The 18,598-nt window shown below is 37.3% G+C and overlaps 2 protein-coding genes across 3 annotated transcripts; one reads left to right on the forward strand and one right to left on the reverse strand.

The window, feature by feature from the left end:
* Positions 1–319: 319 nt before the first annotated feature.
* On the reverse strand, positions 320–13,078 carry LOC134672080 (pentatricopeptide repeat-containing protein 2, mitochondrial-like). Of its 2 annotated transcripts, XR_010099298.1 has the most exons (10): positions 12,936–13,078; positions 12,601–12,820; positions 12,018–12,120; positions 11,365–11,559; positions 10,782–10,878; positions 10,259–10,347; positions 9,695–9,808; positions 4,798–4,908; positions 481–1,665; positions 320–450 (listed from the first exon to the last, which is right to left on the reverse strand). XR_010099298.1 is itself a non-coding variant. In XM_063529985.1 (9 exons), exons 1-9 carry the CDS (start codon positions 13,024–13,026, stop codon positions 1,543–1,545), a joined length of 1,143 nt encoding a protein of 380 aa, XP_063386055.1. In that variant the 5' UTR covers positions 13,027–13,078; the 3' UTR covers positions 320–1,542. The 2 variants fall into 2 exon arrangements, 1 of the variants encoding a protein (XP_063386055.1); XM_063529985.1 differs by having other exon boundaries at positions 320–1,665.
* A 281-nt stretch (positions 13,079–13,359) lies between these two features.
* Positions 13,360–18,368, forward strand: LOC134672329 (phosphorylated adapter RNA export protein). Its single transcript, XM_063530225.1, has 6 exons — positions 13,360–13,532; positions 13,767–14,021; positions 14,489–14,837; positions 15,528–15,619; positions 16,484–16,670; positions 17,550–18,368. Exons 1-6 carry the CDS (start codon positions 13,470–13,472, stop codon positions 17,786–17,788), a joined length of 1,185 nt encoding a protein of 394 aa, XP_063386295.1. The 5' UTR covers positions 13,360–13,469; the 3' UTR covers positions 17,789–18,368.
* The last annotated feature ends 230 nt before the right edge of the window (positions 18,369–18,598 follow it).

Genomic DNA, 18,598 nt, shown 5'->3' on the forward strand with positions numbered 1-18,598 from the left:
AACATTGTTTTCCTGTTAATTTCGCGCAAACGAATATTCGAAAGAAGATAAATGCGGAAATATTTGTGTACTAATACTGTGTAGTTACTTAATGAGATTTGATTGAATTTTGTATGAAAAGCGAACCATCTTAAGTTGCATCGTCAGGAATTACAAATGTTGTAAGTATAAATGCAAAGTAACAATGTTAGCGTTCGTATTAGGTTTTTATAGTATGTCTGTGTAGTGTGTTTCTGACTTTATAGCGAACATACAGACAGACCCTGCAGCGGGACTTTGTTTTATAAGGTGTAGTGAGAGTAGAAAAGGAAAAAAGGTGTTTTGTTTATCAATTTATTTATTTGTTAATTACTATTTTTATATGAATATCTACTAAAACATCAGTAACATCACTTACATGGACTTTTTTTACAAATTATGGTCGTTTTAGTTTATTGCAATGTAGATTGCCTACGTATAGTGTTTTACAGTGTGGATTACGAGTAATTGATACAGTTTTCACTAGTTTTCGCTGTATTCTAACCTCAAAGTTCGAAAACGCCATTTGAAAAAGTACCTACACTTTTATAACAAATTAAATCACGAAAGCACGGTAAAGAAAATATTTTGGAACGGTTTTTTGACAGGTATCTATCAATTCCTATTTAATTACTCACAAATTACATTATATTGCATAATTACAAATATTACAGAATTTAACAAATGAATGACTAACTAATTCATTCACTACCTTTGACTTCAGGGACGGGACGGGGGACTGAGGGCCGGCTACCGCGAAAACCGAAATTCGCAAATTGCGGGGATCTTTCTCTTTTACTCCAATGAAGGCGTAATTAGAGTGATAGAGAAAAATGCCCGCAATTTGCGAACTTCGATTTTCGCGGTTATAGCCCTGGACGATTGGCTCGAATTCGTGTACGTGACACCGCTGTTCTGACACCATTCGTAGTGCCCGTAAGGCACGTCTTTACGAATTAATATAAAAGTCAATGTTCACTCCATATAAAAAATGGACTGATTAGTGTTTACGTCATTTTTAACACCGTCGCTGCAGCAATTAGTGTAACTTGTAATTAAGCATACTTTGCATCGGATCTATCGACCCCATCCCGCACTGAACGTGTAAATTACGATACTTCAATACAACTGCGGTGCTTTTATGTAAGCGCCAATCGCTCTGCTGTTGAAATTACTTGAGGACAGTTACAACAAAATAATCCGTTCAAATATCTACCTAACGGTACAGTGCGGCATAAAATAGTAAAAATTTAATAAAATTTAAGTGAAAAAATTCCACACCAAATTGTTGCCATGTTTACCCCTTAACCAGGCTAAGGGATATATATTTCCCACATACGGCACTTCAAACATGTTCTATATTCGAAGAGTAAAACTGACATTAAGGGTTAAGAATTTTACGTCAAAAATGTGACAGTTACGTAGAAAGTGGCGCCCTCATTTATATTCCACTATTTTATGTCACACTGTAAAGGATGTGTCAGACAAGATGCATTCAAGTGTAATAATATCGACTTTATTATATTAGCTACGCCTCTTCTGCCTCAGTCCGTAGGGCATTTGCTTTTTGTATGAAGGCATGCCGCTGCCGGGGCCGTCTGTCTTCTTCACCCCCGTGATCTCGGCGTTCAGCAGCATATCCAGCGTCTGGAACAGACATAGGTATTACCACAGAAGAAATAATGAATGAATGAATGAACACATTTATTTGAATGAAAACATTTATTTTCAGGCAACTATTGGCCCATAGATAAATACCTTAAAACTAGCATACATATGATAATAGTACTACCGTACAGAAAGGACACTTCCTACAAACCCGAAGTTGACAGCGGTTCAGAGTCGAATCATGCTATCTCTTTCTAATATATGGCACTATCGGCTTTTTAGAGTTGTCAAAATTCAAGTGATTATCTTATCTGTGGTCGTGCACGCAAAAGGAAGTCAAGTGGTGCCAACCCTAATAACTCGGAGCAATGCTGAGCCGAGCGGAGCCGAGTTCAACCGAAGTGAGGAGTGTCTCCCCACTGGTATTACGGTAAATGGATGCTGAAACGCAATATGTGTCAACCCACATTCATTTTGCAATAAGATATCAACTCAAAAAAAATACGCTTACAGTTGACATTTTATTGAAAAATTTATGTGGGTTGACACATTTTTGCTAAACACCATCCAAATAAGAATAAGAAATATGAGTTATTAGAATATATTTAAAATGTTTAGCTACTAGCTCGGCTTATTTAGTCTTTAATATTAGTTCAATCCTATTAGGTATACCAACCTTAAAGTATATAAAATAATACATTACGACACAAGTGCGAAAAGTAGGAAATTCGCAACGAGTGGCGATAAATTGAAACACAACCAAAGGGAGTGTTTTAAATCGACACGAGTTGTGAATTACCTATTCGCACGTGTATCGTACAACGTTTTACAGTAGGTACAGTCACCTGCAATCAGCGAAATGCTATACATGGAAGTATTCTGTCCGCTCAATTATGACCCAACGCAAACTACCCCGCGATAGGCGGTACTTACAAACTGCTCGATTGGCAATCTCAGTACGACCGAGATGACAGTCAGTGACAAATGGCTAAATTGATTTATAAAAACAACGTTTTTTTGTAATTAAAAATATATTCATGTGTCGTGAAGTGGTGCAGAAGCTATTTTAGTTCATACCAAGGACAGTGGAATCACTTTTCACTTGTAGTAAACAGATAACTTCAGTAGAATTTGGAAAAAACATGACGATTTGTTTTCAATACTACCGTGCTAAGCTAAAACGTAACAACTGCATACGACTTTCATAACAACATACGACTTTTTAAATTGCGAGGATAATAGGGATGGTGTTATGCTAAATGAAGTAGACTATTTTATTAACTTGTGTTTGGTCTAGGTATTTTCTATATAATTATAAATGTAGTAATAAATTCCTTCTTACAGATTTGTATTTTCCTTTTTTATTTCATGAGATGGAGCTATAAAAAAACTACCTAGTTATTTCAAATTAATAATCAAATTTGGTATTGTCATTTTACATTACTTTCCATTCAGATTCCCACAAGATGCTATTCGCAGAGAACTATGGAAAAAAGCTGTCCAATTAGAGAGACATGAAATTGAGTGGATGCCTGGCAAGATATCTAGAATATGTTCTATTCATGAGATATAACCCGTGAGATAATCATACTCGGTCTCCTATATGTAGATACATTTTTCCTATCATGCTTTCACTGAATTAATTTAACAAATACACACATAATCTGAAAATGTTGATCATTTGAATCCACCCTCTACTGTCACATTTATGTAGGTTCTCTCTCAAGCCATTTCCGTCAGTAGAAAAGAGCGGCAAACATATTAACTCACATTATAGACGGGTCTAACGCGAATTATATTCAATTACCTTGATTTACCGACGTAAATCAGTTTCGTTTCGTATAATGTGAGTTAATATGTGTTCAAAACGCGAAAGTTTAAAATATTATAAGAGCGGCAAATTTAGAAAATGTAAGCGCGCGAACGGCTGTGGTCTTATACAAAATTTTATTTTTGCACCTTTTTCTACTGACAAACTTGCTTGACCGGCTATATACATATAAAATATTCTGAACTGAAAGTGGGGATTTATTGTGACTCCGCCTGTTCAAATATTTTTGACCCGATTCGTGTACCCATGTAAATTTTGCAGACTGTATAGCCAGTCCTATTTCTAAGATCAAGTTCGCCATACATTTACTATGACGTACTTGATCTTAGAAAAACGGACAGACTATACCTGAACGTGACTTCGCACTGCCATGCAGATTGATAATAAAATATACAAAATACTTATTATAGCGGAATACATTTATACAACAATGATATAATCGATATTAAACTTTCGTGAGACATATTTTAAATTGTTTATACGACAACGGTTTCACTCACTTGAATTTTTAGTCGCTATTGGCGACATGTTTCGGGCCCGTCGGGGGTCCTTCCTCAGGCTCGAGTGCTCGCGGCGGCTGCAACTCGTGCACTGAGCCCGACGGGCCCGAAACATGTCGCCAATAGCGACTAAAAATTCAAGTGAGTGAAACCGTTGTCGTATAAACAATTTAACAATGATATATTTACTTATGTTGAGTTAGTCTGTCATGTCATAACAACATTTTAACTAGTTATCTTTTAATCTGCATTAAATTATTATACGTGAATTATTTGACTGGTTCTTCACTGTATGGCATAAACCTATCCCTGTCCAAGTCATATTCTAATCAAATATGAACCGCGAACTCTCAGCGGCCAGTACGTACAGCAAGAAGGTTATTAGCGGATTAATGTCGCTGATTGGTAGTTATTGACATTATATGCATTTCATCTACACTTAGCTATGTACCATTAGTGTAATAAAGATGACTATTATTTCGTTTATCAGCTTTGATTACAGGCTCTGTAAACGCGTCGTCTTATTTGAATGTAGGCGTAATTGTGTATGTGTGCTAATTTGGCCCGAGAATTTGAACGGTAATGTTCCTAAAGGCGGTATCCTTAGTTATATATGATCGCAGCCTGCAATAATATGTTACTCTTCAAAGGCCGCAAAAATATGTGACACGCTCTTATGGCTCTACAAATAAGATAGTTGTGTAACATATTATTGCAGGTGACTGTATATATGGCCCTTTAAATTGTCGACGTAGTTACGTAATGTGCTTATTATAGGACAGGGTGTCGTATTGCAGCACCAGATGTAAGTACTGTAAAAAACATATGAAATACACATACCTGTTTCGAATCTATTAATTGCCGATCAACCAACGCTTTGTGGATATCGTCGAACTCCTTCTTCAGGTCTTTGTTCTCGCTCTTCTCCACTGCCTCCTTTACTTTTGATATCTGTAAGTTACGACACTATAAAGCAAAAACCAACCTTATAGGGACTAAATAAGGCACGATAGTAGAGATTTACGTATTCATCTTATCGTGTGACAAGGTTAATTTGTAGAAACAACATGATGTCCCGTTCCAGATACAGTATCTGCGATTTATCGACCATAATACAGATGTAGTGCATAATTGTTTTTCATCGTACTTTCTCGGAAACCTTCGTATTTGTCATGCTACTTCAGTCAACCTTAGTACTTTTTGTTAGTGATGGGTAGGACATCAATTTAAAATGAGTTTGTATGAGTACCTCATTTTCTAAAATGAGGTGTTACAATGTCTTACTTCAAATGAGGTGAGGTACTAGCATATTTTCAGCGTCGACTATTCCATTAACTCCAACGGCGACAAAAATATTTAATGTATATACATATTTATGTATTCATCACTTCCTTTATAAATATATAAGTAGTAATATTTAATTGGAGTGCAATTCTGGAGGTTAAGAATAGAACTTTTAGGAGAAAGATAATTTTAGGATCAAACTAAGAACATAAAGTACCTAACTTAATTTGCTGCTTTTATGAAACTTGTTCTAATGTAGCTCTTTTTTATTGTTAGATTGTTTAGACCTCCTCCTTGCTACTTGATATAATTTTAAGTATAATAATCACTAACGACCCGCCCCGGCTTCGCACGGGTTAGCAAATTATACACCTAAACCTTCCTCAAGAATCACTCTTTTGATAGGTGAAAACCACATGAAAATCCGTCCAGTAGTTTTTAAGTTTATCGCGAACATACAAACAAACCCACAAACAGACAGACGCGGCGGGGGACTTTGTTTTATAATATGTAGTGATATATTTCATAAGTACTTACCTATTAACCATAAAACTACCACAATTTTTAACAAACTAAGGAGAACAAACTGAATGTTTTCACAATCATTATTATATAGAAGTGACTAACTTACCACCTATAATTTAACAGTAATATCATCAATATGATAATAAACATAAACAAAGCACCATTCGAGCCGGCCGCACCGTCTACATTTACACTTCATTTTTTCATGCAAAAGGCACCAAGGAAGATCCGCGGGTATATTTACTGGCGAAAACTATGTCCATATTTTGTTATGATTATAAGAATTATTACTAGGTATTAGGTATTAGAGAACTAAAATTAGCTCTTAGGTAGTGAAGAACGAAGTACGGACAAAATAAATATAAATATACTTGGTCAAGCAGATATTGTCAGTAGAAAAAGGCGGCAAATTTGAAAAATGTAGGCACGAAGGGATATCTTCCCATAGAAAATTTGAATTTCGCGCCTTTTTTTACTGACAAGATTTGCTTGACCAGCTATATGTCATAATCATAACTTACTGACTGACGAACTGACGTTCGAAGTCGTTTACAAAGAATGTTAATAAAAAGTATTGCAAATTCAAATCGGTATAATTTACATCTACATGTTTATTTTACCTATGCAAATTATACTTACTTTTTATTTAATAAACTTGAAACTTATTGAAATTATCATAAATTGTGTACGCTACCGTATTATATTTCAATAATATTTTAGTCACTTAAAGGATTTCTGTTTCTAACCAAGCTTCGTAAATGCCCGCCTGGTATACAGAGGGCGTACCGCGAACCAAGTTCGTCATGTTGCCTCCCTGTCACACTTACGTACAAATTTACAAGTGCGACAGAGAAGCAACACGTCGAAATTCGTTTTGAAGACTGATTCCTCGCGCCATTTTGACACGTAAGTTAGGATCAAAAAGGCGTAAGATGTATGAAAGCTTGCAGCGCTTACGCTTGTTGTCTTTCGTGTTAAATTTTTAACGTATTTTCGGTGGTGACGCGAGGCGATATTGAAGTACGGCGCGTGTCTGTCTCACTCCCTCTTTGGGTATTTCTAATTCATTGTTTCATTTTGAGGTGTTCATGTCACAACGCCTCGGTGAGCGGTACAAACTCAACGCTTTTCTCGGTGGACCTTTTGTCGTTGCAATAAGGTTTGTAGTTCGGCAGTTGACAGTGTGGACCATTACGTCCATTACTCGTTTCTTCATTTGTGTTTTGCGTGTCGGCGAGCGGGTGAGCACCTCGAGCGCCTCGCGCGATCCAAGGACTCTTTTGCGAGGTTGTGAGGAGCGTATGAGTTTTCAGGGTCGCGAGTGAAATTGAAAGGATAAGAGTTTTTTGAAATTTGAAGTGTGTGAATGATTTGTGTGGCAAGAGGTGTTTGTGATGCGCGCGAGTAAATGAGTAAAATGAATAGAGGTGTGATGTAAGACATTTTTGCGGTATGAAGTACTGCGACAAATTAACAAAATGAGCGGTACAAATGAGGTGCCTCACGAGTGAGCGACTCAACACTACTTTTTGTACCATTTTGTACTGTAATAGCAAGACATGTTTGTACGTTTCCGTGAATATACGATGGAAAATAATTATGCACTACAACTGTGCTTGTTAATACCGTCGGTAGTAACTCAGAAATCCGACTTAAGTTTCATTAGATTGACCATTCGAAAAAGGTGATTTGTTATCATACCAATCATAATTCATAATTCATAATTCATAATATTTTTATTCAAAATAGATTCTTACAGAACACTTTTTGAAAGTCAAAAATTGTTGAGATTAAATAAAAATATTTACATATAATAAACAAGCCTATTAAAATTAAACTTATATGCCACTCTTGACTGTAGATAAGGTATCCAACCATACGTGTTTATCAGTTAAATAATCGTCTACTCTATAATAGCCTTTCTTTATTAAAGTACCTTTTATTACAGCTTTGAACTTGTTTTCTGACATATTCATAATATGATTGGGTATCTTATTGTAGCAACGTGTACAGAGCCCCAAAAATGATTTTCGTACTTTGCTAAGTCTAGTTCTTATATCTAATAAATTATTCCTATTCCTAGTATTAAAATTGTGAACATCACTTTTTTTTTTAAACAATGTAAGATTCTTTCTCACATACATTATATTATCATATATAAATTGACTAGGCAATGTCATAATATTTATGGTTTTAAACAATTCTCTTAGAGACTGACGACTTTTTAGGCCATAAATCGAACGTATTGCTCGTTTTTGTAAGATAAAAATAGTCTCAACATCAGCAGCTCTGCCCCAAAGTAATAGCCCGTAACACATTAAGCTATGAAAATAACAAAAGTAGACCATCTTTGCAGTATCTTCATCGGTTAGCTCCCTAATTTTCTTTACTGCATATACCGCTGAGCTCAATCTTTTTGATAGTGCCACAATGTGAGGACCCCATTGTAAACTAGAATCTACCGTTATTCCTAAAAAAATTGTTTTTTGCGTAATATCTAATACCTCGTTATTAACTGACAATCCTTGTACGCTTTGTTTTACGTTAGGTAACTTAAAATGTACACATTTAGTTTTTTTTGCATTTAAAACTAAGTTATTAGCAGTAAACCATTCGTGTACTTGTTCTATAGCATGATTTATACTGGCAATGTCTTCGGAATCTCTGTTGACATGAAATATAAGTGACGTGTCATCAGCAAATAAGACAATTTTAGAAAACTGCTCTGCCATAAATGGAAGGTCATTCACATAAATGAGAAATAAAAGGGGGCCCAATATCGATCCTTGAGGGACACCGATCTTAACCTGAGACCCCTTAGACGTAGTTCCATTTACGGATACCTTCTGACTTCTATCCACCAGGTACGACTTTAATAACTCCAGAGCCTGTCCTTCAACCCCGTAATAATTTAATTTTAATAGCAGCGTCTCATGATCCACACAGTCGAACGCTTTTGTTAAGTCACAGAAAATGCCAATAGCGTCTTGTTTCGCTTCCCATGCGTCAAATATGTGTTTAATCAAACTTACGCCAGCATCCAAAGTGGATCGACCCTTAGTAAATCCGTACTGCTGTTTATGAAACAATTTATTTCTATTGAAGTGACTAAGAAGTTGCGTTAGCATAACTTTCTCGAAAATTTTGCTGAGTACAGGCAAAATAGAGACAGGTCGAAAGTTACCGGCATCCTTGGCGTCACCAGTTTTGTACAAAGGTATCACTCTGCTTTCTTTCATCAAGTCAGGAAACGTGCCTTCATCTATACATTTATTAAATATTGAACTTAAATGAGGTGCAATGGTAACTATAATAGCAGTGCAGGCTTTAACTGACATCCCCCACAAATCTTCTGTAGATTTAACTTTTATTTGTTTAAATGTTTTTATAATAACCTTAGGATCAATGTATTCAAATTTAAATGTATTCTTACATTCAGCTACACGAGCACTCAACATGGTGATGGCCCTACTTGAAGATGAATTTAACGATTTAGTTGTTGCGACTGGAATATTTGTAAAGAATGTTTCAAATGCTTGAGCTACCTCTAAATTTGTATTGACTAATCCATTGGAAGTGTTGAGGACAATATCTTTATAAGGCGGCTTTATCTTTCCCGTTTCCTGTCTAATAATGTTCCAAGTTGTTTTTATTTTGTCTTGAGACACTTTAATTTTATTTTTAATAAAATTAGATTTCGCCGCCCTACATACTTTTTTATATATTTTTGAGTACATTTTGACATACTCGGAGCAGATTTCTGTTTGAAGTAAGTTCTTTAATTCATACAATTCAAACATTCTCTCCCTGCTTTTACGAATCACCAGAAGAATAAGAGGTGTATTCGGCTTATTCTAAATACCTAAAAATTTAGGGTATTTCAGAAAATCACCATTAATACCGAATGCACCTTAAACCTAATACTCACAGTTTCTTCGAAGAATGTGTGTTTGTCCTTCTGCTGCGGCGAGTCTATGTCCAGTACAGCTCGAAGCACTGGTAATGTGTCATCAACTCTGCCCATGGCCGCTAACGCTGTTGCCTATAAAATACTAGATTGTACAACGAGCGCATAACATACCATTTGTAGCTGTGAGAAAGCAGATACTGTGTTTTATTTATGTATACAGTTTTTAAAAAGTAGAAAAAGGTAATAATTTTAGTCCAGCCTCGAGTTCTTTCTTAGGCACTTCGTTCTTAAAACGAAGTGGTGAAGATTGTTGTCGCCCAGAGCGATGGCGGAAAGAAGCGACAGGGATTAATCCGAACACTCCTTGTCATACATGGCTATCAGTAGGGCACTATTAGCTAAGACGGATGGTTCAAAATTGTATCGAAAAAACGGCATAGTCTATTTATACTTTACCAGGCTAAGAGATATATATTTCCCACATACGGTACTTCAAACATGTGTTCTATTTTTGATGAGTAAGACTGACATTCGAATGTCATTTTTGAAATGTCAGCCTGGTAAAGGGTTAAGGCAACTCACCTTGATGTTTCGAATTGTGACATAATGTTGTTTCTGTGACGATATCGACTCTAGTGCTATGTGGGGGGCGCCCTGCTTAAGGGCCAATGCTGTAACAAGGAGATTTCACCTTAATAATACTAGTACCTTTACCAATCAGTACCTTATTGCATGGTATTAGAAATTATTAATAGTTATAATATTTGTATTAATTGAAAAAAAACGACGAAGGAGACGTGATCAGTACAAAGCGGCACGGTGTGTTGTCCAAATGTGGACAACACGCCTTTTTAAGGCAGAGGGAATATATTTCCCACATGATTTTGAACTTTATTTCGAAGTGATAGGGTTCAATCCTGCATAATTTCTGACAAGTTATGGCTTATAAATGGTTACGAGTAACTTTATTTTCATTAAGGTGCCGCCTCCTTAAGGAAAAGAAACAATAGAGTCCGTAAGCACACTCTGTACCGACTTTGACAGGACAAATTAAGTGTGGGAGTGTCATTAATGTCTGGCTAGAGAAAGAAATAGGGTGACATACCAGCAAAGAATGTGCATGCTCTTCTTAGTGGAACAGTGCCTGTTTTGCTCATCTCGGACCATAACTTTGACGCATATTCCATACTTTGTGGTGTATTCTGTAATATAAACCAAAGTTGTTTGTTTTTAAATAAAAACGAGAAATATAAAACACGAAAATATTCAAATGGCAAACTTAACGCCCAATAGTATTCGCCATCAGTAAGAGAATAGAATTTTGTAGCCAAACAGAGACATGTAAGAAAATTTGAAAAGGACCAATGTCAAAACATGAGTTTGTGTTCATGAAAGTTTTTTCAAGTGCGTTAAAAATGCATTCAATCATACTTGAATAAATTAAGTGGGGTTTTTCATAATTAATATAAATATTACCACTATTACAAAGTAAACAACATCCATTATCCATAACGCTTGACGTTTCGGTTCAATTTCTCATTATAATTTATGAATCTCTCCTCCACATTTATGTCTCTGTTTGGCCCAATGGTTGACTGGTAGAGGATGCTTTTTGGCATTAAGTCCTCCATTTGTACATTTTTCTTTGTTTATGCAATAAAGTTTAAATAAATAACAAATATACTGACCTGTTTATAACAAGCTGCAAGAATTAAAACTACTGGATACTTTGGATACTTGGACATGTTAATCTGGCGTTCTTTCACTCTCTCAAACACCCTGTACATGTCATCATACATCTGGTGGCTGTATAACAGGTCCAATAGTATCTGGTATGTGACTAGTTGGTCGAAAAAACCACCATTTTCTGGGTCTTCAAAACACTAAAATCATAAAGTATATTTGAAGAAAATTAAGTGAGATTACATGTATAGTGATGCCAAAATGATATAGAAATGCAGTCAAATTCTTGACATTTTTATTGGTGATTTGATAACAGTTATTCTGCCAGGTCACAGTTTTTTAACTTTAACCCTTTACCTAGCTGACAGTTCAAAAATGACAATCAAATGCCAGTCTTACTGATTGAAAATAGAACATATTTGAAGTGCCATATGTGGGAAATATACATCCCATAGCCCGGTAAAGGGTTAATAAATCTGACAATTGGCCCTTGAAACTTGTGCGTCTTTCTGGCAAAAAGTAGAATTCAGTTTCAGGTAAAAAGCACTACTATAATGTTAATGCATAACCAACAAAGAAAAATAAAATCCAATGCAACTATTTGGCTTGCTAAAAGTCTCCTTTGCAGGTTGTATATCATCAATTAAAAAAAAGTTACCTTTAAAGCTTCATTAGGTGCATCCAGAAAATGGAACATCCTCATTACCACAGGCCCAAACACAAAGGATCCAAATCGATACTCGGAACTTTGTGTGTTGAATCTGAAAATAAAAAGAGATAATTTATAACCTTGAGTAAAAATTCAACAGAATCATTTTTGTTTTTCCCAGAAACCTCTGGGAAAAACAAAAGTGATTCTATTGAATTTTAGCGGTCAACCGACCGCTAGAAGATGCCCTTTAGCATTAACACTTAGTTGACTGTCCGTGCCCCATGTATGGGTCATGGGAAACCTCTATTACAGAGCCGTAAGGTTGACAATACAGATTGGGACAGTGAATGTGTTATATCTGTCTTTTGTACAATATGTTTTCTTTTGTATGATAAAACTTAAAGGTGTTTGTCATGTTGTTTCTAGTTTTAGTTATTATTTTAGTGTACTAATATTGATTTATAAATGATAATTATTAATATTTAGATTTAACATATAGTCTTATTTTAGTTTGATTTACTACAAAGATTAAATAAATAGATAAATTAAAAAAAGGACATTGGACTGAACTTATTTTATGTTGGCTTACTTTTTAATCATTTTAAGACACAATTCCAAATCTGAAGGCTCAGCAATATGCACCATATTCTTCAGATCCTCTGTAAACACCATGTTCTTGGTGTCGCCCACAAACTCTGTCATCTTTGTCCTGAATTTATCGGTAAAGTTTGCGAATTGTTCCTTGATTCTCCTCCTGGCATGAAGGTAGCCATCGATTCCTAGGGCTGCTGGCGCGTACAGTTGTTGGACTAGCAAGGGATTAAGCATATAAATACATGAAACAAGTAAGTTTAAAAAGAAAAGTATTTTAGACCTGAAATTAGAATGGTTTCATGAAATTTCACTGAATCGACCAAATTGTACCTGGAGTAAACTGGATCATCCGGCATGGCACATGTAATCTTACACTCTTTAGGAGAGGATTCCTTAAGAAAGTATTTATTAACTGAGACATTTTAACTTTACAATTTTAATAAGATTACGAATGTTTGAACTTTTAGGTTAGAAAGATATGACATTTACTTTTTTTTTTCGACGATGCCGCATAAAACCTTCAACATAAATTTATCAGCCTGTAAAAAAAATGTCGACGAAATAAAATTGTATCTTTTTACTAGCTTTTTACGGATATTTTAAAGCTTCTTATAGTGCTTTCATTGCAAAATTCTTTATTTTATAAATCTGCTAGCTATAGCTAGGTTTGATAATGAAAAAACAAAATTAAAAGAAATAAAATGGCAATCTTTGTAAACACCTTCACCAACATGACATTTGCCTACGTCTATCTTGTCTATAATCAATGACAGAAGTAATAAGTGCTAAAAGGCGGAATTGTTGTATTTTGTTAAAATACTTTAATGTTCCTTCTTTATTCCCACTTATTATCTTCGCCGGATCATGATGTCGACCACCGAAGGCGAACTAGACGTCGAGGTGTCTCATGAACGTGAAGAAGGAGAGGTTAGAAGTCTTCTTTTACGCGTACATTTTGCTAGCATTTACCACCTTATTTCCTGTATATTTTTCGCTTAAAAGGCATCAGCCGCCTAGATTATGTCATTTTCTTCTTCTAAATAGCCATAAGGATGATTTATATGCATATTAAACGTAATTCACGCGGTGAAACGTAGTACTTTGTTGCATTGACGTTTGGGTGTATGTACTTAGATTTACGCGTCCCATTTTCCGTTGTAGTTGGACGATTCAGATGTGGAAGAGGGCACGTATATACCGCTGGAGCGGCCCGAGGCGTTCAACCCGCCTTCGCTGGTGAACATGCAGATCCAGGATGAGCTGAGCGACGAGGGGTCGGCGCAGGAGTCGTCAGGGTCGGACTCCGAGGAGGAGCCACGGCGGCGACCGAAGCGCACGAAGCTGAGGCCGAAGCGCCCGCAGCAGTCACAGCCGGATAAAAAAGACAAATATAATGTTTGGTGCAAAGCATTGCAGGTAATTTTGAAACTTTATGAAAAACTTATGTACAAATCATAAATAGTTCCTGATAACGATTTGATAAATAGGTTGTCATTCAATCAAATATAATTCTGACTACATAAACTAAATATAGCAAAACCTAATTTTCTAAACCTTTTAAATTCCTAGGTACTTACTGTGTAAGCTCTATGTAACAACACTTAAGGGTTGTTTTTAAATGCAGTGAAATTAAAATTAACGTAAATCATCTTGAGTCAAAATCATTCAATTTGTTTTATGAAGAGACATGTCTTCTTCCTCATGTTATTCCGGCATTTTGCCACGGCTCATGGGAGCCTGGGATCCACTTGACAACTAATCCGAAGATTGACGTAGGCACTAGTTTTTCCGGAAGCGAGAAAAGATGTTGCGTAATAGACTCAAATTCAGTAGCATAATATGTATTTATAAATTAACTTATATTACCTTTTCTGTCATTACAGGAAGACTTATTAACAGAAGACATGGTCAGCTGCGATGTCACTAAAAAAAGCAGATATGGCGTTGAATCTTATGATTATACTATTAAGTATAGATTAGACGATAGCTATATTCCTAAAAATGTATTCACAAGTAATAACTTGGAGGATGATAATACGTCAAAGAAACGGAGGCATTCAGATAGGTCTAATGTGAAACTAAGGCTTGGTAAAAGGGCAATGAATGAAGATCATAGTAGTAAGCAGCAGCCTAGGGTACTAGATGATTTAGTGGCGACATCTGAGGATCCTATAGAAGTAATCGCTTTGGAAATTGCAGAAAAGTTGCAGGAAGAGAAAAAGGAATTAGTAGGTAAGTTGGTTTTCACTCGGACATATTTATGCAAATGGGGACCAACCCACACCAAATACTCATTCAAATGTTCACTACATTGTTTTAACATTAAGGTTCAATTTTCAATGAGTATTTGGTGTGGGTTGGTTCCCGATTGCAATAATACTCCCACATATTCTGAATGTAAAGAATGGAGAAATTAATAGAACTTAATTAAATGTTTATACCTGTGAAACTGACCAATTGAATTATGAAATTTAATTAAAATTGATATCAAACTATATACAGAAACATGTAAAAGTAAGTTTTACATGTAAATAATAAAGAATTTAAATAGAATATAACTAGGTATCAATAGGCAGTATTATCACTTAAAAGCAGTCTCTTCCAGACATCTTTTGGACTGAAGAGCTTATTAAAATTTACAAGTTAAATTTAATTATTTTATTGTTTTCAGTGCCAGATTAACCAATCAGCAAAAAATTCATAAAATTCATCTTTTCCTTAACACATTCATTGCCAGCGACTCCCTAGGGGAGTTCACTGTTCGTAGGCGCTTTTCGCTACATACGGTTTTTCCCGTGTTATCGGCTACGCTCGAAATTAATCAAATCTGATGGATAACCGATGTGGTCCGCATGGTCTTATAATTACCAGGGCATCAAAATGTCTTAATCTATCATTGATTGTTATTATTTGCGTTTTCAGGTAGGATTGTACAGGTACTAGGCGTCAGCAAAGCTATAGAAATATACAAGGAGACACAGAGGGTCGAGGCTGATGGAGGCATGCTGGTCATGGTAAGAGAAAAACCGGGCAAGTGCGAGTCGGACTCGCGCACGAAGGGTTCCGTACCATAAAGCAAAAAAAAAAACGGAAAAAATGCAAAAAGAAAACGGTCACCCATCCAAGTACTGACTACGCCCGACGTTGCTTAACTTTGGTCAAAAATCACGTTTGCTGTATGGGAGCCCCACTTAAATCTTTATTTTATTCTGTTTTTAGTATTTGTTGTTATAGCGGCAACAGAAATACATCATCTGTGAAAATTTCAACTGTCTAGCTATCACGGTTCGTGAGATACGGCCTGGTGACAGACGGACGGACGGACGGACGTTTTACCCTTTGGGTACGGAACCCTAAAAATTCACATTGTATAGAGATGATGACACATGTTGAATTTTATAACAAAATCGAGTAAAATAGATAGCAAATGAGAAATTAATCACAATAATGTGGATATTAAAATATAGGACCTGAAAGTTTCAAAATATAAGTTTTTTTTAACTTCCTAAAAGGAAATAATTAAGGATACCATTTGATTCCTTACATTTTATCCAAAAAAAGATTGTATGGCAACTATATACATAAACGCAATATTTCACCGGCAAAAAGACAATTTTCTTGTTTGTTTCATACTTCAAGATGGACTCTCGGTGACCTTGACGTCAAGTTCACTTATCGTTTCGTTAGGGGCGTTCCGTGAGTGAAGTGCGACTGTCGGACTTTGACTATCATTTCTGACTTTTGTATTGCTTTAATGCATGGGTCCCATATAGACATTTGATCCTAATCTAAAAAAAAAACCTAATCGATTGATACCATTCCAAAAAGATTGTCAAATACCCTATTTATAGATTGACGTTTTCCTTTTACAATCACAGAACGGCACCCGTCGACGGACCCCTGGCGGTATCTACTTCTTCCTTCTGAAGCGGGATGACGAAATCTCGCAGGAGATGATCAACCAGATCTTCAACGAGGAACGCAAAGAGACCGCGCGGCGTATTAAACGGGCGCGGGCGAAGAGTCGCCAGAAGGTTATGGAGCAGCTTAAACAGAGTCTCACAGGTGAGCACTTTTAACCCTTTAACAGTTAAAGACGTCAAATGACGCGCGCGGCTCAGCTCAATATTGAAGGATCCGTTACGTTGAAGCGGAAGCGTTCTATGGCGGTCGCGGAGCGGTACGATAGTCAGGTGGTGATGTCATATTGAGCGTGGTCGACGGATTGAAAGCGTTTCGATCGCGGACCCGCGTTGTAAAATTTTTGACGACCGGTCTGGCCTAGTGGGTAGTGACCCTGCCTGCGAAGCCAATGGTCCTGGGTTCGAATCCTGGTAAGGGCATTTATTTGTATGATGATACAGATATTTATTCCTGAGTCATGGTTGTTTTCTATGTATTTAAGTATTTATATATTACATATATCGTTGTCTGAGTACTCACAACACAAGCCTTCTTGAGCTTACCGTGGGGCTTAGTCAATTTGTGTAAATATGTCCTATAATTAAAAAAAAAAAATGTTACCTATGGTTGTGGATAGGCAGGCGCAGGTAGCACAAGCGCTCCGCTTTCGATCCGCTCGGCGTCGTGTCGGTTCCACATTCGGTCGGCGTATCGAGAGCGGATTGATCACGGTGCCGCGCTTTGATAAACGTATGTAGTTTCTTAACGTTCTGGGCTATAACCGCGAAAATCGAAGTTCGCAAATTGCGGGGATTTTTCTCTGTCACTCTAATTACGCCTTCATTGGAGTAAAAGAGAAAGATCCCCGCTATTTGCGAATTTCGGTTTTCGCGGTAGCCGGTCTGTTTCCCAGTTGTCCGCGTCGGTTCCGCCACCGCGTCAATGTGACGGAGCTTTAACCTTGGTACTCGGTGAGGTGCCACATTTTTCAGATCTGGACGCACCTTTAAAGTTTCGTTTTACATTACGTTTTCTTTTCAGAATCCGAGCTTCCCACTCTCTTGTCCCGCGGCGAGGCGGCGGCGCCGGCGCACGGCTCCAACCCGCCGCCCTCGCCCGCCACCGACGCGCGCGACGGCTCCTCCGACACCAGCCCCCACCCCTCCCCCTCCCCCTCCCCCGCACCCTCCCCCACCCCCCGCACCGAGCGCGGCCTGCACAACTACGACGACGACGACTACCTGGAGGTTATGTGTAACGATGATATGGATATGTTCTAAAGTGGCCGGGACTCGTGTTATCAAGTTGGGGCTTCGTAAAATTAACCCTTTCCCGGGCTAAAGCCCGCTTGCACCGTCCCACTGACCCGGACTTAAGCGATTTAACCGTCAAGCCGGTATCTCAAATTGTACCGGTAACCATGGTTACCTCCGACTCCAGGTTTAACCGGTTAACCCCGGGTTAGTGGGACGGTGCGAGTGGGCCTAAGGGATACATATTTCCCACATACGGCACTTGAAACGTGTTCTATTCTCGATGAGTAAGACTGACATTTAATTGTCATATTTGAAATGACAGCCTGGTAAAGGGTTAAGTGATTTAATCTAATGGTCCTACGACCCGGAGGCGACCCGACCGGACGGAAAAGGGTTTGCAGAATTATGATGATGATTATTCGGCGGTTATGTATAATGATATATGTTTTAAAAAGTTGGCCCAGGACTATTCTCGAGAGATACGACTTAATAAAAGTGGAGTGTACTGTGAGGCCTGGCCGCGTAGCCAACATGCCAATCGCTTACGCTCCGTAGCGAACGAAACGCAACTGTAACTGTTGCGCTAAGAATAGGCGCGCACTATCAACTTAGTCTCCGCAACTTTTTTTGTCTCTATCTCACTTGACTTCGACACTTGAGTGCGACAGAGACAAAAGAAACAGTTGCGGAGACAAAGTTGCTCGTGCGCGCCTATTCTCACATGGAAGAGTGATAGAGAGACACAAAGCGTTTCGTTGTCGTAGCGCAAGCGAATGTCACCTTGGCTAAGCCGGTAGATTTGATACAGAATAGGTTGTCCCAACCACTTCAATC

The sequence above is a fragment of the Cydia fagiglandana genome, chromosome 16 (genome assembly GCF_963556715.1).
Source record: "Cydia fagiglandana chromosome 16, ilCydFagi1.1, whole genome shotgun sequence".
Lineage (NCBI taxonomy): Eukaryota > Metazoa > Arthropoda > Insecta > Lepidoptera > Tortricidae > Cydia > Cydia fagiglandana.

What these genes read in the sequence shown, in the direction of transcription:
- LOC134672080 (XM_063529985.1), bottom strand. Translation starts at nt 13,026, where the DNA reads ATGTCTCAGTTAATAAATACTTTCTTAAGGAATCCTCTCCTAAAGAGT. An exon ending in GATGATCCAGTTTACTCCAG is followed by an intron (nt 12,821 to 12,935) that starts GTACAATTTGGT and finishes ATCCCTTGCTAG; the next exon opens with TCCAACAACTGTACGCGCCA. An exon ending in ACACATTCTTCGAAGAAACT is followed by an intron (nt 4,909 to 9,694) that starts GTGAGTATTAGG and finishes CGTAACTTACAG; the next exon opens with ATATCAAAAGTAAAGGAGGC.
- LOC134672329 (XM_063530225.1), top strand. Translation starts at nt 13,470, where the DNA reads ATGATGTCGACCACCGAAGGCGAACTAGACGTCGAGGTGTCTCATGAA. An exon ending in ATGGAGGCATGCTGGTCATG is followed by an intron (nt 15,620 to 16,483) that starts GTAAGAGAAAAA and finishes TTACAATCACAG; the next exon opens with AACGGCACCCGTCGACGGAC. An exon ending in GCTTAAACAGAGTCTCACAG is followed by an intron (nt 16,671 to 17,549) that starts GTGAGCACTTTT and finishes TTTTCTTTTCAG; the next exon opens with AATCCGAGCTTCCCACTCTC.